At 30.9% G+C, this 20230-nt stretch overlaps 2 protein-coding genes across 2 annotated transcripts in view; one reads left to right on the top strand and one right to left on the bottom strand.

The window, feature by feature from the left end:
* Nucleotides 1-12307: 12307 nt before the first annotated feature.
* Nucleotides 12308-12646, bottom strand: HELRODRAFT_177214 (hypothetical protein; the record flags this gene model as incomplete). Its single annotated transcript, XM_009025415.1, has 1 exon — nt 12308-12646. One exon carries the CDS (start codon nt 12644-12646, stop codon nt 12308-12310), a length of 339 nt encoding a protein of 112 aa, XP_009023663.1.
* A 5188-nt stretch (nt 12647-17834) lies between these two features.
* HELRODRAFT_177213 (hypothetical protein) overlaps nt 17835-20230 on the top strand; it is a gene marked incomplete at both ends in the record, with an annotated part of 4061 nt that continues 1665 nt past the window's right edge. Inside the window, 4 exons of the mRNA XM_009025414.1 lie at nt 17835-18135; nt 19080-19115; nt 19208-19244; nt 20046-20140. Of these exons, the coding sequence (XP_009023662.1) occupies nt 17835-18135; nt 19080-19115; nt 19208-19244; nt 20046-20140 (469 nt within the window). The remainder of the gene's footprint in view (nt 18136-19079; nt 19116-19207; nt 19245-20045; nt 20141-20230) is intronic.

The following is a 20230-nucleotide window of genomic DNA, read 5'->3' as shown; positions in this document are numbered from 1 at the left end:
TATTATTAATTAGGTAGACTTTGGTGGTCGTATTTAAGATTCATTTATTTATTTTATAAGAATTTAGTAGACTTCTTTTTGAAGAAATAGTTGATAAGTTGGTGATACCAGATAGATAGCATAGGTGATGATCACAAAACAAATAAAACCTGCAGGCTTCTTAGCATAACATCTAACTGAACTTTTTACTGGACATCTGACACGTAAATACGGATTCAATAAAATGCAACAATTGGTCGAACAATTCCTCCAAAACATCGTGATCTTTGCGGTCAATGTTGTCATTTTAAATAGACAAAAGTGAATCGTGGTTTAAATTAATAGCTAATGTCCAAAAGTTACGAACGTCATAAATTGAATTTTTTAACGTAAGAAAATTATCAATCATTTATCTAATTTCTGTTCATTTGAAATAATTTTTGCAATAAAAATATATTTTTTGTTGTTTCAAAGTAAAAATATTGAGATATGAATGGAAAAGACTTGTTCAAAACTAATTTACTCATTTATTTTGAAAGATCATTAGAAGTTCTAATTTTAACCGCCAGAGGTCGCTGTGAACTGAAATAACGCTCGAATTGTTTTTTTAATCGCTAAGAATTATCTTTTTTATTTGAGTAAATTAAGTTTTGTAACAATCATATATATATATAGAATATACTCTTTATATATGGTAACAATAAGAGTAGCTATATTTGGTTGATTATTTTTTAGCATCTTATCTAAAAATCATAAACACCTAAGTTTTTGTGTATATTTTGTATTCTTTTATATTCTTTTATATTTTTTTGTATTTTTAAATTTCATTTTTCCACTCGGGGACGATGAGATATTTAAATTATTGGTAATTTAGTGGCCGATCGATTGCGGCTTTCAATGGAACTTCAATGGAAAATCAACTTCCGGGTGAATAAAGCGGTGTGTATGCTCGTTCAGCAAAGACGATCTCAAATCTGCATGTCTATGCATCAGGAAGAAGATACTAAATACGCATAAGTATCATGCAAATGCGTGAAATAAATTAAATTAAACAATAGCTAAAATAAATAGGTTCTTTGAAATAAGAATAAATATTAAGAAATTATAAAAATTGTACTAGAAACAAATGAAATGATTTTTGAATAGTCGCAACTAAACCTACCATGGTAATTTGGCAATTGGATTTAGCTGCGACAGCCTGTTCTTCAGTGCAATCCAGCAAGCCCACATCGATGACCAGGTAGTAGCCTTACTTCATTCCAGCCACGATCTGTCATAATTTGCACGAGTAACGTATCACAAACACTCAACTAATTGAGCAATTATCTATTAACAACTACTAACAATTAATCAACTGCGCAAATGTAACAATCTTCTCTAAAACAAATTGGACGGAAGTTTGAGAAATAACCTGAGTTTTGGCAGATTTTACGGAACGAACTCTTTCAGTAAGGCCAAAAGTCATTGTATCGTTATTAAGTTGAAGAATTAGTTCGGCCTTCTCTTTAATTATATCACTGTTCGGATCTACTACAGTTCGTTCCCCGACCGTGTGCACAACATTTGCGAACTCACAGCTGAAAGTGCAGACGACCAGCAGGCAGATCGCAAATTTCATATTTGGAAGATAATTTTTTCTACCCTTGAAAAAAGTTGTAAATATTATTTTTCTTAAACTTGTTGAATCTTTTTTTAGAAATTATCTTAAAAAAAAACAGAGAATTCATTTGTAATGAAGTCATGATTAATTAAACAAAAATTATTTATTATAAATAAATGAAATCTAAACCGAACAAAAATCTGTAAACTTCTAAAACTAAAACACCGCTAAAAACCATAGTTTATTTTTTTACAATTTGCTAATTATAACATTTATCTTATTTTAATCAACTTAGATGAGCCGAATTGATACCAGATTCGAGAAGGAGGAACAAGCTAGACTATCGAACAACTGAACTGAGCACTGTCCTATATGGTCAAATATAGGTAGTTGTTCTTATTACAAGGTTATTATTATTATTGTTATATATTATTTATTAGTTAATTATTTATGTCGTTAGTTACTGTAATTTGTAATTTTATTATTGATTATCTTTATGGCGCCATGTGGCTAGTTATTGGATACGTGTGAAGTAGAGAGTACATTCAATGAAATATAAAAATTAGAAATACGTGTGAATACGTTTGAGATAAGAAAACATAAACCGCTGCTAAATTGTTGCAATGAAATATTACTTTGGAATTAATTGGTCGCAAAATTTTATGGAAGTAAATAAATTAGTTAATCGTACATTACATGGATTATTGGTATACATTATAAGTATTTGTATTTGTATTAATATTCGCTTTTTAAATTCTCGTCCCAAGTATGTGAAATATAGATAGTAAAATTTCGTTGCGTGCTTTTAGAAATTCCTGCAAGAAAAGATAATAAATCAATTAAAGTAGTAAAAGTTTATGAAGTTTTGAACCTGATATCATTAACGCACACACACTTACACACCCACACACACACACACACACACACACACACACACACACACACACACACACAATCTGATATCATCAATGCTGCACACACACCCCTATATGCGTTCAAACACACACAGACACACACACACTGTCAAACACACATCACATCGCATAAGCCAACGCAAAATTTTATAGACATGGACACTTTTAAAAAAGACACATACATATACATACGTACACATATAAACACACAAAAAACATTGAATGTTTGAAGCATCTTTTATTTGAAATAATTATCTAAATTAATTGGATTGATAGTTTTGAGGTTTTTTTATAGTTAAAATTCAACCACTATTATATAGAAAAATTTGTTGATTGACAATTAACGATTTAGAATCAAAAATTTGTGTATACATTGTCGACAGATGGATTATAATACAAAATATTTAATTTTATGGTATCATAAAATTAAATTTTATATTTTACTATATTTATTCATTTTCTTTCATCATTTCTTTTTTTCATTTTTTGCCGTACGTGGTCTTCTAGGTTCACACCAGCATTCAAATATTTTCTACGTCGTCTTGAATTTATTTAAATTAATTTGTTTCCAAAATAGGTAAAAGTCATTCAACAACTGTATAAAAATGCAAAAAAATTAAACAAATTCTCCACTGACCCTTTCTGTATACATGTTTACGTTTTAAATGTAATAAAAACGCCAATTTTTTTGGAGTTTTATCATTTTAATTAAGTTTTCACGGGAAAGTGAAAAAAAAGAAACTGAGAAAGAAGTAAAAAGTGAAACAAATGCTTGGTGAGAGAGGACTCGCTAAGTATCACGCCATGTGCTGCCAAGGTGCAAACAGGACAAAACCCATGAGAGGAGCGTAAATTTTTTGCCGAGGACCTAAAAAAGTAGATGAAAATCTTAAAGCAATGCATTATATATGAGCATTTTTGAGAATTGTTGAAGTGGAAAATTTTTGATTTGAAATGCTTCGAATTATTTATCGTTAATTTATCATTTTTGTTTAATTAATTAGCAGAACCAACCACACTGACATTTTGAAAATCGTTTCAAGTTGAAAAACAACAATTTTTTTAAAATTAGGTAGACATATAATTAATGTATTAAATAACACACACGCACGCACGCACGCACACACACCACACCAAACACTCTCACACAAAAACACACAAGCACACGTTTGGAACAGCGAATATGAAATGTTTGTTGAAATTTTTGAAGAGTACATCAAAAGTTGAAACGAATTGTAGATCAATCATTTTATTTGGATGCAGATGCAGAAAAAAAACGAAATAAAATCGTGTCTAAGTGCATGTGTATGATCACATTTTGCTGTTTGTTCTCTTTGCTACTGAGTATCTGGGTATGTCTCTCTCCTTTCCTCTCTCTCTCTCTCTCTCTCTCTCTTCTCCTTTCTATAGTCTTGTACATTTGTTCACTTGTTTGTCCGCTGTTTATTGAATGGGTGTTTATTCATTTTGTTAATGCATGTTCGTGTGCCTGTATGTTCGAACGTGTGTATGTGTGTGTGTGGTTGTGTGTGTGTGTGTTTAACCATTTTAAATGAAAACGCGGGATTGCATTTTGTGTTTGCACGAGGATTTGTGAGTTTGTTTCTCCAATAGTTAAGCCATCTACTGACATCGGGTTCTCAACACTGCCACTTCAACATCACTTAATTCAAAATATATTTACATGATTTTATAGAAAATTAATCGCTTCGAATGATTGTTAAGTATGAATAAAAACAATTTAATTCTTAATTTGAATCATTTCTGCAATTATGCAAAATTTGAAAGCAAAGTACATTAAAACGAACAAAGCGAAAACTTCAAAAGTGAACACAAAAATGGATTTCAGCAAGGAAAAAAAATCTAATAACCTTTTGGAAAACATTTTCCAGCCTGGCATCAACTGTCAATTACGACACTGTGGAATTCAATTTTTGCTCGATCAAGTTTCCGAGACACTGGCACGAGTTTTACGCTCGAAAAATAACTCAAAATGCGAAAATGAAAAATCAAGTTCACGAGAATTTGACGCAAAATAAACAGAAACATTAAAAAAAATGACCGCCGGCCTTCTGCGATACGTTAAATCTGTTTGTGGAAACAACAATAACATCTAGTAACATCAACAACAGAAAAATTAACAACAACAACACTGTCATCAAGCAACATCAACATCAACAACCACTGCAACAACAACCACTACAACAACATCAACAACAATATATAATCCAGATAACAACACTAAACAGCAACAACAAACCATTAAATAGCATAAAACTCTTAAACAAAATCACAGTTGTAAAGACAGTTACATAAAAAATATCGCAATAAAAACATTGAATCCCACTGCAATGAAGCAATTAGTAAATGATAACTACAAAGGCACGGTTGGAGTGTTGAAACATTTAACTAGAGGATGGTGTGCGGTAAAAATACTAATATTACTAGATGGTAATAATTAAAGTTTATTTTTTAATATAAATAATAATAATAATAATAAAAAGAGTTATTTTTATTACATATGCAAAAATGTACATATAAACATTGAGTTTAATTTTTTTGAAGTTCATTCTCCGCCAGACCCTGAAAATGGTTACGATATGCGAGAAAATGCATGAATAATGAACTGTAGAGAAGAGGAAAATAAAATGAATTTTAAAGAATAGAATAATGTACAAAAAGTTTAATGGAACAATTAGAACAATTCTCTTATGAAAATAAAACTAATGGAACATTGGAGAGCGAAGTTTAAAAAAAAATTAAAAAATTAAAATAAAAACACCGATAGTAAACGCAATAACAATAGTAAATGCAACGGAGGTAGTAGTAGCAGTAGTAGTAGTAGCAGTAGTAGTGGCAGTAGGAGTAGTAGTAGTAGAAGTGGTAATAGTAGTAGTAGTAATAGTAGTAGTAGTAGTAGTAGTAGTAGTAGTAGTAGTAGTAGTAGTAGTAGTAGTAGTAATAGTAGTAGTAGTAGTAGTAGTAGTAGTAGTAGTAACATTTGCTTCCTCCCAGCAACATAACCCGGTCAAAGCCAACACGTTTGAGATGGGACAAAATTGAGATAAAAACAGCAAACAAATATTGCGGGTAATGCTGGTAGTAGTAACTTTGACGTTATTATTATTATCATTATTATTATTATCAGTGTGTTTATTATTATTATTAATATTACAACTATTATTATTGTTGTTGGGAATTCAAATAGTTTTCAGTCTAAATTTAAATGAAGAGATTTTTTCAATTTTGTCTCAACCTCAGGAAATTTTTCAGTATGGAGGAGTTTTCATTCTGCCTCTGCCTGGTAGCATTCATGTAATTGTGGACTGGTAGGCTTATACTGTGGATACATTAGTAGATACAAATGTTACACTATTTATAAAATTCAATCATAGAAATGATGGAGTGAAGACACGTGCGTATGATTCATAAGTGTGCTGCCTAAACGTATCCACCACATAATATCACGCACGCAAATGCAAATATTTACACACAAACATATTGACGCACATGCACACAAACACACACGCATACAAACACACACACGCACACAAACACACACACGCACCCAAATACACACACGCATACAAATAAACACACGCATACAAACACACACACAAACACGCACACAAACACACACACGCACACAAACACACACACACGCACGCAAATGCACACGCATAGAAAAACTTCTGTTGACATGCCTTTAACAATCTATACATATTTAATTAAACATCACAAAGTACATGTATTGCCACTGCTGCCTGGTTACAAATAAATATACCAACATATGTACAATAATACACACATACATACATACATACACACACACACATATATATATATATAACTCTACAGTCATTTTAAAACATATAAAACATACAAAAATCTAAAACGATAAACCATGACATACAAAAACATACAAAGTGATATAAAATTATACGAATATATACACAGCTATACAAATATATACAAACCATAAAAAAACATACAAACAAAACTATACAGAGATATACATACAGACGTATACAAAGATACGAAAAATACATAGAGTCAAAAATAAAAGAACGGACGGACACACATTGCGTGTCTTTTCAACACCAAAGCATGGAATTAATTGAAGAGTTCAGGTGATTAATTTAAAAGTAAACTGCGAGAATAAAAAAAATTCGTTTTTTTGTCTCCGTTTTATAACACACACACACACACACACACACACACACACACACACACACACACACACACACACCAAACACACACATACATACACAACACATATACAGATACATACAGCAGAGACAGAACTGGTTTCATAGTTGTGATAGGATTAAAGTGATTTCAACCTGTGAAGTTCTAATTTCTCATTACTTTGATTACATTATTAGTTTCTCAACGCCATCTTTTTCTTTCTCCTCCTCATCATCATCCCTCTCATTACTATCATTATCAGTAACATCACCATTGTTATCATCAACTTTGTTGCTATCATAGTCAATTTGATCACAGCTAAACATCTTCATCGCCACATTCACCATCGTTATCGTCTCGGCAGCGAAAAACTTTGCGTGAAGAGAGTTTTGAAAAATTGAGAATCCCTGACACACGCAGACAACCACTTAAATGAGCCTCCGAAAATTGTTTTACATTTCAAAAAAAGACACACAAAAAATTTTATCCTCTCAACTTTTCGACATTTTCACTAGTTTTCCTATTTTTTTTTTAAATTGTAACAATCATCATCATCTATACCATCATCATCAGCATCATCATCATCTTCATTCATTATCATCTTCATCGTAGTCAGCGTCTCATTCATCATCGTCATCATCTTTTTCATAATCATCTTCAGTAACATCAACGTCGTCTTCACCAAAATTGATTTCAACAACATAATTTTCATCCTACTAGTCCTACTATTACTACTACTAAAACTATACTACTACTACTACTACTACTACTACTACTACTACTACTACTACTACTACTACTACTACTACTATTGCTACTAATACCACTACTACTACTACTACTACTATTACTACTACTACTACTACTACTACTACTACTACTACTACTACTACTACTACTACTACTACTACTACTACTACTACTACTACTACTACTACTACTACTACCACTGTCACTACATTCAGATCGACAACGACACCAAACAATCGATAACAACAACAACAACAACAAAAATAATAATAATAATAATAAATAAAAAGTAACAGAAGAATCGCATGGCGCATAATTACACCCCTCATCATTTTAATTACCTCAGCACATCAGCACATCCCTACACATCTCTCTGATCACGTGATCGTTGCCATAACAACCTGGTGCTGGTCTCGGCGCTTTCCATATCTTTTTTTTAATCTTCGCCTTTATACTGTTTTTTTTTAATAAAAATCAATTTTTTTCATAGAGATGTCTTTTGATTTAATTTAAATTAATCCGTTTTTAATTAAATATAACAGAAAATATTTAAATTTAATTACATTCTATTTAATGATTTCATACAATTTAATTTATTTTATTTTATTTAAACCTTGCTTGTTTCATCTTGTCTGAATATTTCTAAAAAAATTTGAATTCTTAATTTTGTTGATGAATTTTTGTTGAAATAGCTATCTTTTGCCGAAGCACTCATTAAGCTTTATACATATGTAGATACACATTTGATACACGTACACATATCCTATGTACATACACAAATATGCGTAGATATACACATGTATACACAATACATACACACACACATACATATATATATATTCAGACATGTGTAATGATGTATAGAAATGGATATATGAGGCACCGATATGCGTTAAAAATACTTAGGCTTTTTGAAACTATAGCAAGTTTATTTTCATATATTTGAATAAAATATTATATAAACACATAAATATATAAATTTAATATTCATATTCGTGTTAAAATGTATGACCGGTTATGAATTTTCATAAAATCTATTCCTTTTTGGATTTTCCAAATTCAATTTATTTATTTTTATTTATTTTTAAAAGCTTAAAGCCAACTGTTCCAAATATGCCCTGTTTTTTTTTATCATTCACAAAATATTGTAATTTAAAATTTTTTCAGAAGAAATTTGTTATCATATGTACAATTACGTGGCAAATAGAAAATAAAAGAGAAGATTTCTCTCAAAAGCCGGCATCAATTTACGTGAAATTTTAATTTTTTTTTTCAAAATTTTTGATGAAAGAAACAATCTCAAACTTCAACATTTCATTTTTTATTTTTGAATTTCTAACGAGTAGCACGTATTTATTTTATCCTAAAAAATTAAATAAGCCAATGGATGGAAAGGTAATACGTGACACAATATTGATTTAAAGACATTTAATAAAACTTTCCAAATCTCAAACTTTGTCAGGTTTTAAAATATTACATCTTTGAATTTTTAATTAATTCTCACGAAATGTTGATTACGAAAAACAGAAAAAAATCGAATAAGATAGAATGTGTAGACCTTTGGTCAGCTGCATTTCAAGGTCCATCTCTTCCTTCTTCATTAAGAAGGAAAGTTTAAATTTGATCCATGGCTAAAATGGCGTTTTCATATTTTTCATCCTCATTGTCATCATCTTCATTATTCTCTATTCCATCACCGTCATGAGAGTCATCGTCATCGTCATCATCATCACCCTCCTCATCATCATCACCATCATCATCATCTGTATTATCATCATCGTCGTCATCATAATCATAAACATCACCATCATCACGATGAAACAATTTTAAATAGTGATATTTCAGTGAGACGCACGCTGAATGCAAGCAGTCGAGCCTGGCAGTGGAGGAGATTATGAAGTTCCATCATAAAGTGCCGCGTGCAGTTAAATAGGAAATGAAACACTTTAATTCAGTGTGCAAATAGATTGACTAATGAGTTTGGCATTCCGAACAGTAACTCAACTTCTCTCTTTCTTACTCTCTCTTTCATTTCTATTTTTAATCTAAATCTTTTACCCCCCCTTTCTTTCTCTCTTTCTCTCACTGTTTCTGTGTGTGTTTCCACTTTCCGTTTCTCTCTTTTTTTCCCTTCATTCTCTCTCTCTCTATCTCCCTCCATCTCTTTCTACATTGTCTATGGATGAAGAGCATATTGCAATCAATCAGGATGTTTGGTAATGCGTTGGACATCATTACGAATGATAATAGGTCACTACCAAATATAAATTTATGTTAGTATGTATGTGTGTGTAATAATGCGTATGGCTGTATGTGTCTGTTTGTATGAGTCTGTTTGTATGTATGTGTGTGTGTGTATAGACGTGCGTGTATGTTTTTGTTTGTATGTATGTTTTTGTATGTGTTTTTTGTATGTGTGGCTTAATGTGATTATATTTGTTTACGTAGCATTTATCGTTTATGAGTTACGTTATAAGAGTATTTATAAAACTGTAAATTTCACGATGATGCTGATTAACATTTGTTTTAACAAAAACCTGATAAATCTACTATTAATTCGAATTCTTTTCAAATGTCAACTGAATTAGTAGCAATTGATCGATCTTTTTTGTAATAATTAATCTATAATAATAATTCATTAAATTTAACCGTTTTTTTCAAAGTAATTGAAGTTTCTTAATTATTTATTTGAAAAATTCAAACTCTGAAAGACTGTAACAACATGCAAGACAATAAGTATTATAACATTAATGAAATAAATAAACAGAATTAAAAGAAACATACATCAAAATTAGAAAAATAAACTTGGAAACTAATAGATTAATAAATGAATTAATTGATGACTGTTTAGCAGCAAAGAGCAGATCAGTCATATAGGAGGTAATGTTTGAAGAGTTTGTTTATGTTTATTTGTTCCCCCAGGACACGCTCAGTGAACTTGAGTAGTTGTTTTTTGTTGTTGTTTATTTAATGTTGTTACCGTTTTTGTTGTTGTTTGTTTAGTGTTGTTGATATGTTGTAGTTTTGTGTTTAAGTAAATGTCTTTAAAATTGTTTTCATTCTAATCAATAGGCAAATTTTGAATTTTTTTCAATCAGGTTTTTAACTGAAGGAAATTTTTTTACGATGTTCTGGTTTTTCCAAATTTTAAGAGACATATACAGGCAATCTTTTTAAGTACATATTGAAAATAAAAAAAACAATGATTCAATACAAATTATAAAATATAAAAAATATTTCATCAATATTGCTGTTAGAAATAACCCAAAGAATATCGCGTAAATGAATAATTGAAAACACGTGTGCGTGTGTATATCATGTACGTGTGTATATATATATGTATGTGTATACTGTATATTCACTCGAATGTTTGCCTGCGTATGTATACATATTCGTGTATGTCTGTGTCACTATGCACAGATGTATAAAATGCGACAGCCTCTCTTTATCTCGCAGAATTGCGCTCTGGTCTGTTCAGTGTTACCGACCTACCTAGCTAAAATATCTTTTTATAGAATCTTTTTCTAGCCCTTATATTCATATTATATTCATATATATGATTTTATTTAGTGTTTTATTTTGATTATATGAAAATGAATATAATTGATGGGGTTTTAATGTTAACGATTTGTTTTATAGCGAGAATAATTTGAAGTTATGATAATCAAAATAAGTGTTTGGTTATTATTATAATAATGTTTGAAAATTATTTACAATTACCATGACGTTTATTGACCAGAATTAAATTTCAAATATCATCACAGACGCTCACTAAGAATGGCGTGAAATTTATTAAAATTATTAATGAAAATAAAATATTAATTGTAATAAAGTTAAAAATAAATTCTAATAGTTTAAAAATTTTATTTTAAAAAGAAAATTCTGCGATTTTTTAAACTTCAATTTGCGAGTTATTGGTCCAAGAGAACTGATAACTTGCGGGGGAACACCATCGTTTGGAGATTCATATAGGCACATCTCTTGACATCGTTTTTATATACAAAACATAATTGATTAAATTAAATTAAATTAGTCTGATAATTAAACTTGCAGATTTAATTAAATTAAATTGATAAACTCATTTTGAAATTGGCCACGAACAGTTAAGTTAGTTTTTCTACCTCGTTTTGAGTATTACTAGATACATTTTTCAAAATTATTCATGATGTCAACAAAATGGTGAACACTGGTGAATTTTCATTCATAACGAAACTGAATAAACAACTTTGGTGGCATACAAGGCGTTCAACAACAGACTGACTGATGTGATTGGATTATTTCATGACCTGCAAAATTTTTACCCAAAGAAACGCCGCCGTGTCATAACAACTAATCCGAAAAAAATTTTTCAAAAGTCTTAGAGGGATAATTTCAATTTCCTTTAATCACAGCAGAATTATTCTCAAAATCGTCCTTACTTATCTTGTCATCATCATCGTAGTGATAAAATACAATAAAAATCACCAGCATCTTCACCGTCGTCGTTGCCATTGTCCACAAGAAGACAGTAACGCAACATTTGTTGTCATCAACATATTTGTCATCAACTTCACTGAAGCAAGATTGGACCAACAGCAGATGACATCATTTTATTGCTACTTCCAACAATGTCTAAACTTTAATGTAATGAGAAAACGGAATGCAGTTGCGTTGGAAAAAAGCGTTTTTGTGTGACATTTAACAACAACAACAACAACACTGAAAAGAACATTTTTGTTACGATATTTACCAACATTAACCACATTTGAGTCTTGTTGGCGTCTGTTGAAAATTGTAAAACATGCTTAAGCAACACTGCTTGCAAATAGGAATTTATGGAGTGCTCATTGTTGCAAAAGTTTTTTCATCTTTTGTCAACCCGGCAGGTGAGATTAACCTATGCTTTCGTAGTTCGGGATATTGGTGCTGTCGTCATCGGTGTTGATGTTTTCGTGTTGTTGATGCTGTTGTTGTTGTTGATGTTGTTGTTGTTGATGTTGTTATTGTTGTTATTGTTGATGTTGTTGATGCTGTTGTTGATGTTGTTGTTGTTGTTGATGTTGTTGTTGTTGTTGATGTTGTTGTTGTTGATGTTGTTGTTGTTGATGCTGTTGTTGATACTGTTGTTGATGTTGTTGTTGTTAATGTTGTTGTTGTTGATGTTGTTGTTGTTGTTGATGCTGTTGTTGTTGTTGGTGTTGTTGTTGTATTGTTGTTGTTTTTGTGTTAATGACATTCTCGTTGTTGTTATTGCTGTAACATCAATTTTATTCTATAATCAATACTGTTAGAAGGTTGCGTGGTCAACATGCCTAGATGATCTTGTTGCAATGTATTTTAGTGTTATTATGGAAAAATTGATATTTTGGTTATTGGTGTCTTGTATGCCTTTTTGATTTTTTTGATTTTGAAAATGACTCTCAATATTATAGAAGTTCATTCTTTACTAGACTAGATAGTGTTTCTACTGACAGTTATTATTGTTTAAAGAGTTATTAGAAGAGTTTATTCATTAATTTCTATGTAGGTACGTAGGCTTGCTGGTTGAGGCAAGACCAGTGGAAGTTTCAAATTTTTTTTATTGACTGTAACTTAGATGACTTCTAGATGAGCTTTCAAACGTGAAAAAAAGACAAAATAATCAGACGATAGGGCAAACTTTGCTAAAATTTCATAGGCATTTTAAAAAGATTTTTAATTTCTATTTTTTCTAAACTAAAGGACAAAAATAACAGATAGGATTACAGATGAAAAGTTTCTTGTTTTATATGTTACCACTGGAATAATGCTGAGTTAATGTTTATATGAAAATTTTTTTAGCCAGATTGTTAATTTGAATTGAAAATAAGGTGATATTTTTCCTTAAAAGTCGTTTCACGGTAAGAGTAGTTGTTTCAACGTTACAACGAATCAAATTTGTTGCTGAGATGTTTGTATTATATTACTTTTATGCATAGTTCATCCTATATACTGAAACTTCAATGTTGAATCGAAGAATGTTGTTCAGTTTGTTCACTTCAGTGCACTTGGGTTGATGTCATTGTTTTATTGTTGTTGTTGTGATTGATGTTGTTATTGTTGCTGATGTTATTGCTGTTGTTGTTGTTGTTGTGATTGACGTTTTTGTATTGTCGTTGACGCTATTGTTGTTACTGTATTTTATTGAATTTAAACAAACCAAATGAGCGTTCATTGAGAAAGAATAAAATGCAAGAAAAAAAATTTCTTTAGAAAATGCGTGCAAGTCCTTTAAAAAAATTATTATACTGCACTCTCTGCAGAAAATTTAATCATTTTGAAAATATCTTTAAAAACAAAATCGTGTGCGTGAATACACTGGAGTGCTTAACTAGACGTATAAACATTCGACTCTTTCACATAATTATTTACTTTTTTTTATTTTTATTATCAACTATAATTTTCCAAACTTATCAGTTCATATAATTTCAGTGCACTTGAAAAATTCAAATTAACTGTAAAAATTGTATTTATAGAATAAATTAATACCGGTCAGTTTTTATTATATTTTAAAACTTGTTGACAGGAAAATATTTTATAAAATATATTCTTAATTTTGAAATTAAAATTGATTTATTTTAATTTTAACACCTTACGATATGATTGGTTGGTAAAAATGAACAGCCGGGCATAAAAATTACTTTGTCATAATGTCTACTTATTTCTATATACTAATTAACATGATTCCATACTTTTCGTTAGTTAGGTATTTGTCAGTCATCTGTTTGTCTGGGTAGGAGTTTGTTTGGTTATGAAAAGATCTATTATTTTTCAAGATATTATACTCTGCTTTTTAGATTTTAAATTTTTATCAAAGTGTTTGTCAGAAAAATTGAAAATTTTGAATTAAAAATCTAAAATTAACGTCACAGTAAGAGTACTTTTTATTTAGCTAATAAGAACGCCTGTGGTTGTAGAAGCTAAATAATTTTAAAATGTTATTAAATTTAGAAAAATATCAAGGTGAAACTAAAAACAGAATAGAATAAAATAATAAAAAATGGATTTACTCTGTCAAGATAACCATGCCAGTTGATTTAAATTAATTAAGAAACAAAATCACACTGAATCCGTACTCTACGACTAGTCTGAGCTTTTTGTGAAAACTAATTAGTGCAATACGTTGGCTTAGAGAATTGATATCGCAGTTAATGCTGCCTCTTCTTGGCATATTGTTTTTTTCAAACAATTAAATGCGAACATTCAATAGGAGGTGCAAATTTCTTTACTCTTACTACGGTCTGTACTTGAAGTTGTTCAATAATTTTATAAATTACAAACGTTACATTTGAAAAAATTTTTTTTTATAGATTTATCTGTCCGATTTTTTTTATCTTTATCAAGGAATAAATATTTAATTTATTTGTTTATACAGTTTTTTCATGAATTAGTATTAACTTTAGTGTTTTAAATTGTTTATTTATCCACAAAAAAGTAATTAACTGGGAGTATGTGCAAAGGCATGTCCACAGCAGAAAAGACTTCCGTCTAAATATGCAAAATATTCCTGGTTCAATCTTCTATCTACAACTACATTCTTATATATCTACCTTTTTACAAATATAACTACCTACTTACCTAGGTACCTACCTACCTACCTACCTACCTACCTACCTACCTACCTACCTACCTACCTACCTCCCTCCCTCCCTACCTACCTACCTACCTACCTACCTACCTACCTACCTACCTACCTACTTATCTACCTTTTTTTGTTGACGAACTGTCTGTTGTGACTTTGAATTACACGAGGCAAACTCCTCTTAAAGAACATAAACAACTTTTTGAAAATTATTTATTCTGTATATCACTGAAAATGGTTACATGGTATTAAAATGATTATGATATATTAGAAAACAGTTCCCTTTTAGAGAACCACTACGATTAAAAGACAAACGTTTGAAAAAAACTGTTTTACGTTGGAATATTCTTTGATGAACGCCAGACTAAAAATATTTCCTCCGTGGAATGGAGCTATAATTCAACGTGCAAGAATAAATAACAACACTGACGTATGAAAACTGAATCTTGTGCAAGTTTTATTGCAAACCATACACTGAACCAACAAGAGAAACTTACGCTGGGTTAGTCACTTTTATCATTGGTGAAATTTGAAACCGCACACACAAATCTGATTCCAAGAATGGCAGAAACTTTTAGAAATAAAAACAGAAAAACTATTTGGTGAACAGTTGTGAGACAAATGAAAAAGTTTACAAAGGATTTACAACATGTGAAAAAGAATAAACAAATTCAAAGAACATAGGCTCGAAAATTTATGAAGCGTCAAGTTAAAAATAAACTAAAAAAGATGATTTCAACAAAATTTATTTTGCTGTCTTTTGTCAGTCTTTCAAAATTTTTGTGAAAATAAGTGAAATACAATAAGATGAAAACAACGTAATGCAAGTTGAAAACAGATAATAATACAAATTTAAAACAATAAATAATATAAAACATTCAGATAAATACAATTGAACATACAAAAAAAACATAAACAGAACACGTCCGACAATCTCCAAACCAGCATTCAACCAAAAAGGTTACAAAAATGTAAAATGTCAAGAGATATAAAAACAAACACCTAAACAAAACACAAATATCTCAGTGAAACAGAAGAAAACGCCACAAAAACAACGACTAATACCGAAACGAAACAACAGAGAATACCTCAGGAAAATGCATAATATGCCGGTATGAATGGAAGATATACTAATGGTCGCAAGCTCGACTGTTTGTTGCCGTGACAAGCTGCAAACAAAACATTCTCAAGTGTGATGAATATGTCATGACAACACCAACTTTCTACAAATATTTTTTCTGCTTCCGTCTTTGTTTGCATTTCACATACAAACTTCCATTTTTTCCACTTTTATTGTTTATTTTTGTCTCCATATTTCTAGTCATTGAAATTTTTTTCATTCTTCTTCGCCCTTTGTTTGTTCAATTTTTTATTTGCTTTATCCAATCAGTGCGTCAATGTTTACTTTACTCAAATCAATGTGTATGCTGTTTATATAAATATGTTGGTGTATGTGTTATATTTATTCTGTTTTAATATGTACGTACAGTTGTATATGCATAGCTGTACATGTGTATATGTGTATATTGGTGAGAACAATTTATTCATCGTAGAATGACAATGATATCTAACGCTGTGGCGGATCCAGACAACTTTGATGGGGGCCAAAATTGGGATTTCAATTGGGATTGGATCTTCTCGCAATTGATTGTTTTTTCATTTACAATACATGAAAGTTTGTATTTATCGCTTACTAGTGACTTTTTTTAATATAGCTATAAATTACGTAGCTTATTGATCGTAAAGTGAAGTATAAATATCCTGGAATTATTTCAATCCTGTGTCCATGTTTTGGGAAGTAGAACCACGAAAGATGTTATAATGTGAAAAATGGTTTTGGAGTGTATTCAGGCTAAGAAAAGTTTGTGAGATGATTTGGAGGAAATATTCAGTAGTGAGTTGGTAAGAGAAGATATGAATGCTACGAGAGTGATTATTCTTGGGAGAGGTGAGGTACAGACAGCTTTGTTGCTCCAGACGCTTATCAACCATATCAACCTTGGTATATCACGGGATTTGTTGTCTACACGCACAATAAAAAAAATAATTCCATGGAATAAAAGAATTTTTGAACAAATAAAATATTTTATTAGTGTTTGTTGTTTTCAGTATAACGAAATGATTGCAAGAAATACAAATCAGTCAGAAGTAATTTGAGTGTGAAATTGAAGAGATATTTAAAACGTGGAAGCAAAAAAAAAATTTTCTAAAAAAATATCTTTGATACTGAGTATGAAGTAATAACACGTGAGTGCGTGAGTATCTGAGTAAGTGAGTGAGTGCAATAAGTAGGTGAGTATGTGAGTGAGTTAGTGAAGAAACAAATGATGTGTAAACAAGTTTGCAACTTAACGATTGATTCATAAATACTTATAAATAAAGAAGATGGTGTAACGATGAAAAAAACCACATTATTTCTTTAATAAAGCTTGCAGGTTTTAAGTGCCAACAATGCACACGGAATCCCAAAGTAAACCACAAAAATTTTACCTCATAAAATACGCGCAAAATGGGAGGTAAAATGATAAAATTTGTCAATATTAAAAAAACAATCCTGCATAATGCAAAAACACATAACATAACATAAAGATTTATTAGCGCAGTTGACAAAGTTATCGTTTTATTAACAAATAGATTGCTTTCCAGTTATACTTAATTTAAAAGTCCTAACTAATTCAATCAAAAAGAATTTTAAATTTCTTGACACATTTTGCATTGACTCTCTCGGGGGTAATGAGTTCCAGACTGCTATTGTTCTAGTATTTACAAACGAATATCTTTGCAAATTCGTCTTTGAAAAAAATTTTTTCGATAATTTTTTATTATGACTTCTGATTCTTGCGACAACATTCAGATGGAAATTAGAATACTACAGAAAAGAAAAAAATTATACTCGATGACATCAAGTTATATGTTTCGCCTAAATTGTCTTGTAATCTATTTTGAGCTGCAGCCAGGAACACCTGGCAGACAAGGAGCAGCAAGGATTATCTCTGTCAATCCTGGACCAAAAAACCAAAAATCTCGTTGTTCAGGTGTGAATATTTTATTACAAATGCAGTTAGAACTTTGGCATCATTTTAGAATACCCATGATTATTGCAATGAGAGGTTTGGCCTTTGAATGTACGTTTGAGGGATAGGATCTGTGGAGCTATTGCCCCCAAGCATTTTTTAGCTTATACACATATACCTATAAAAGCACATAAACATATTACACACACGCACTCACACACGCACACTCATACACACTCTAACACACACACATACATAAACATACACACTCACACTTACACACACGTACTTACATATATATTATGAAGGTGTCGTGATGTATTTCTTCAGAGTTCTTCGAAGCCCAATTTTTAGATGTTAACAACTTTCCTGCAAGCAGTGCATTCAGCAACTTTTTCTGTTCACTCCAATATACAAATATTTTATTGAGCGAACGTATTTTTAGCTCGAAAGCTTTTAATTAAAACTTAATTTGAAAAAAAAATTTTTTTCTTAGAATAAAAAAAGTTATTAAAGCAAAATTAATCTTCGGATGTTCATTAAAACTGAAGCTTTGAATGCACTGCACATGCCATAAACTAGGCATAAACAAGTTGTTAAAAAATTGATTTTTTGCAGTTTTTTTGAAAGAAAATATCATTATATCTTTTTTGCTGTTTTCATTATCGTTATTATCATTGTTATCATTTTCATGGGCATCGTTATCACGGCACTTGTCAGTTAAGTTACCATCAAATTTATAAGCTTTCTTTTTAATGCAAAGACCAACTATCTCTTATTCTTTTTGAATGTTAGTTGTCTACTGACCACACGTTTGTGTGTATAAATGAATTAAATGGCTCTACCTAGACAGAGCTTTTATGAAATGACTATAAAAACATTTTCCAAAACGCAATAACAAACCAAAAACAGCATCTTTTTCAAAACTAATAACATTGAAACAAACGAATCAAAAAACTCACTAGAGCCATCATTTTATAACATAAACCACATTGCAACAACTACAAACAACTACACTTTCACACACACACGCGCACACAAATCATCAACAACAGCCGCGTTAGCCAGCAGACGACCACTGCATACCACAAGTAACCACTATCACCAACAGCTGAAGCAGCGAGTGAACCGCAACACATCAAAACAACAAAACACAACAAACAAACAACCCAACCCAACCCAGCACGTCCCAACCAACACAACACGAGAACTTGTGATCGGTCAGCTGTTAAATAATTGAGCAGAAGACATATTTTTTCTGGTGTGGAGCAGTGAATTAAAGGAGCCGAACGTGCGATTAACCTGCATGCTTTTAGTGGCTACGTTGGCTCTCTTTATTATTTTATAAGCAGCTTCAATAAGCCAAAGTGTCTGTGTAATTCAGATGTGCTAAAAAACGAACTATCAACAACAGAATGTTGTATGTATTTTGATGTCTTGCATATGATGCATTATTTGTAACTTTAGCATTTTCTGTTTATTTGTATCTATGCATGCATTCATAGATGTGTGCATGCAAATTCTATTGTGCGTAGATATAAAGAAGTGATTCAAGTAACCAGATATAAACATAGCTTGAATCCGAGATATTTTTATATCAGAAAAAAACTTAAAAAAAAAATAAAAAATTAAATAGGCCAACTGAGCTGGACGAAATAAATTGGTTGTTATTGAGAAAACTAAAGTTAACATGTTAAAACTCACAAACCAATATACAAACATACAAACGCATGTATAAAAACATGCATATATACAGACTCACAAACATACATACACACAAACAAACAGACTCACAAACATACAAACAAACAAACGCACACACAAACACACAAGCATACATACAAACATATTTACACATACATACATACATACAAACAAACATACATACATACATACATACATACATACATACATACATACATACATACATACATATAACATACATACATATACACAGTGACAACAACAACAGTAGACGTATGCCAGTCCGAAACTTTCCGACCGACCTGTAATACCGGAAGTGCTGGAGATGCTGGCGATCACGTGGTCGTTGTCCAGAGAGCCGAGTATGGGAGGATGAGTTTGGGCAGCTGCATCAATAGGAACTATTACATAGGTTGGTCACAATGATGATGGTGATGATGTTGATAACCACCACCATCAACATCACCAGCATCATCACCATCATTACCACTATCATCATATC

Source organism: Helobdella robusta, assembly GCF_000326865.2.
Source record: "Helobdella robusta unplaced genomic scaffold HELROscaffold_41, whole genome shotgun sequence".
Classification (NCBI taxonomy): Eukaryota; Metazoa; Annelida; class Clitellata; order Rhynchobdellida; family Glossiphoniidae; genus Helobdella; species Helobdella robusta.
The sequence above is the reverse complement of the archived record's forward strand: the minus strand, read 5'-3'. Positions and strand labels throughout refer to the sequence as shown.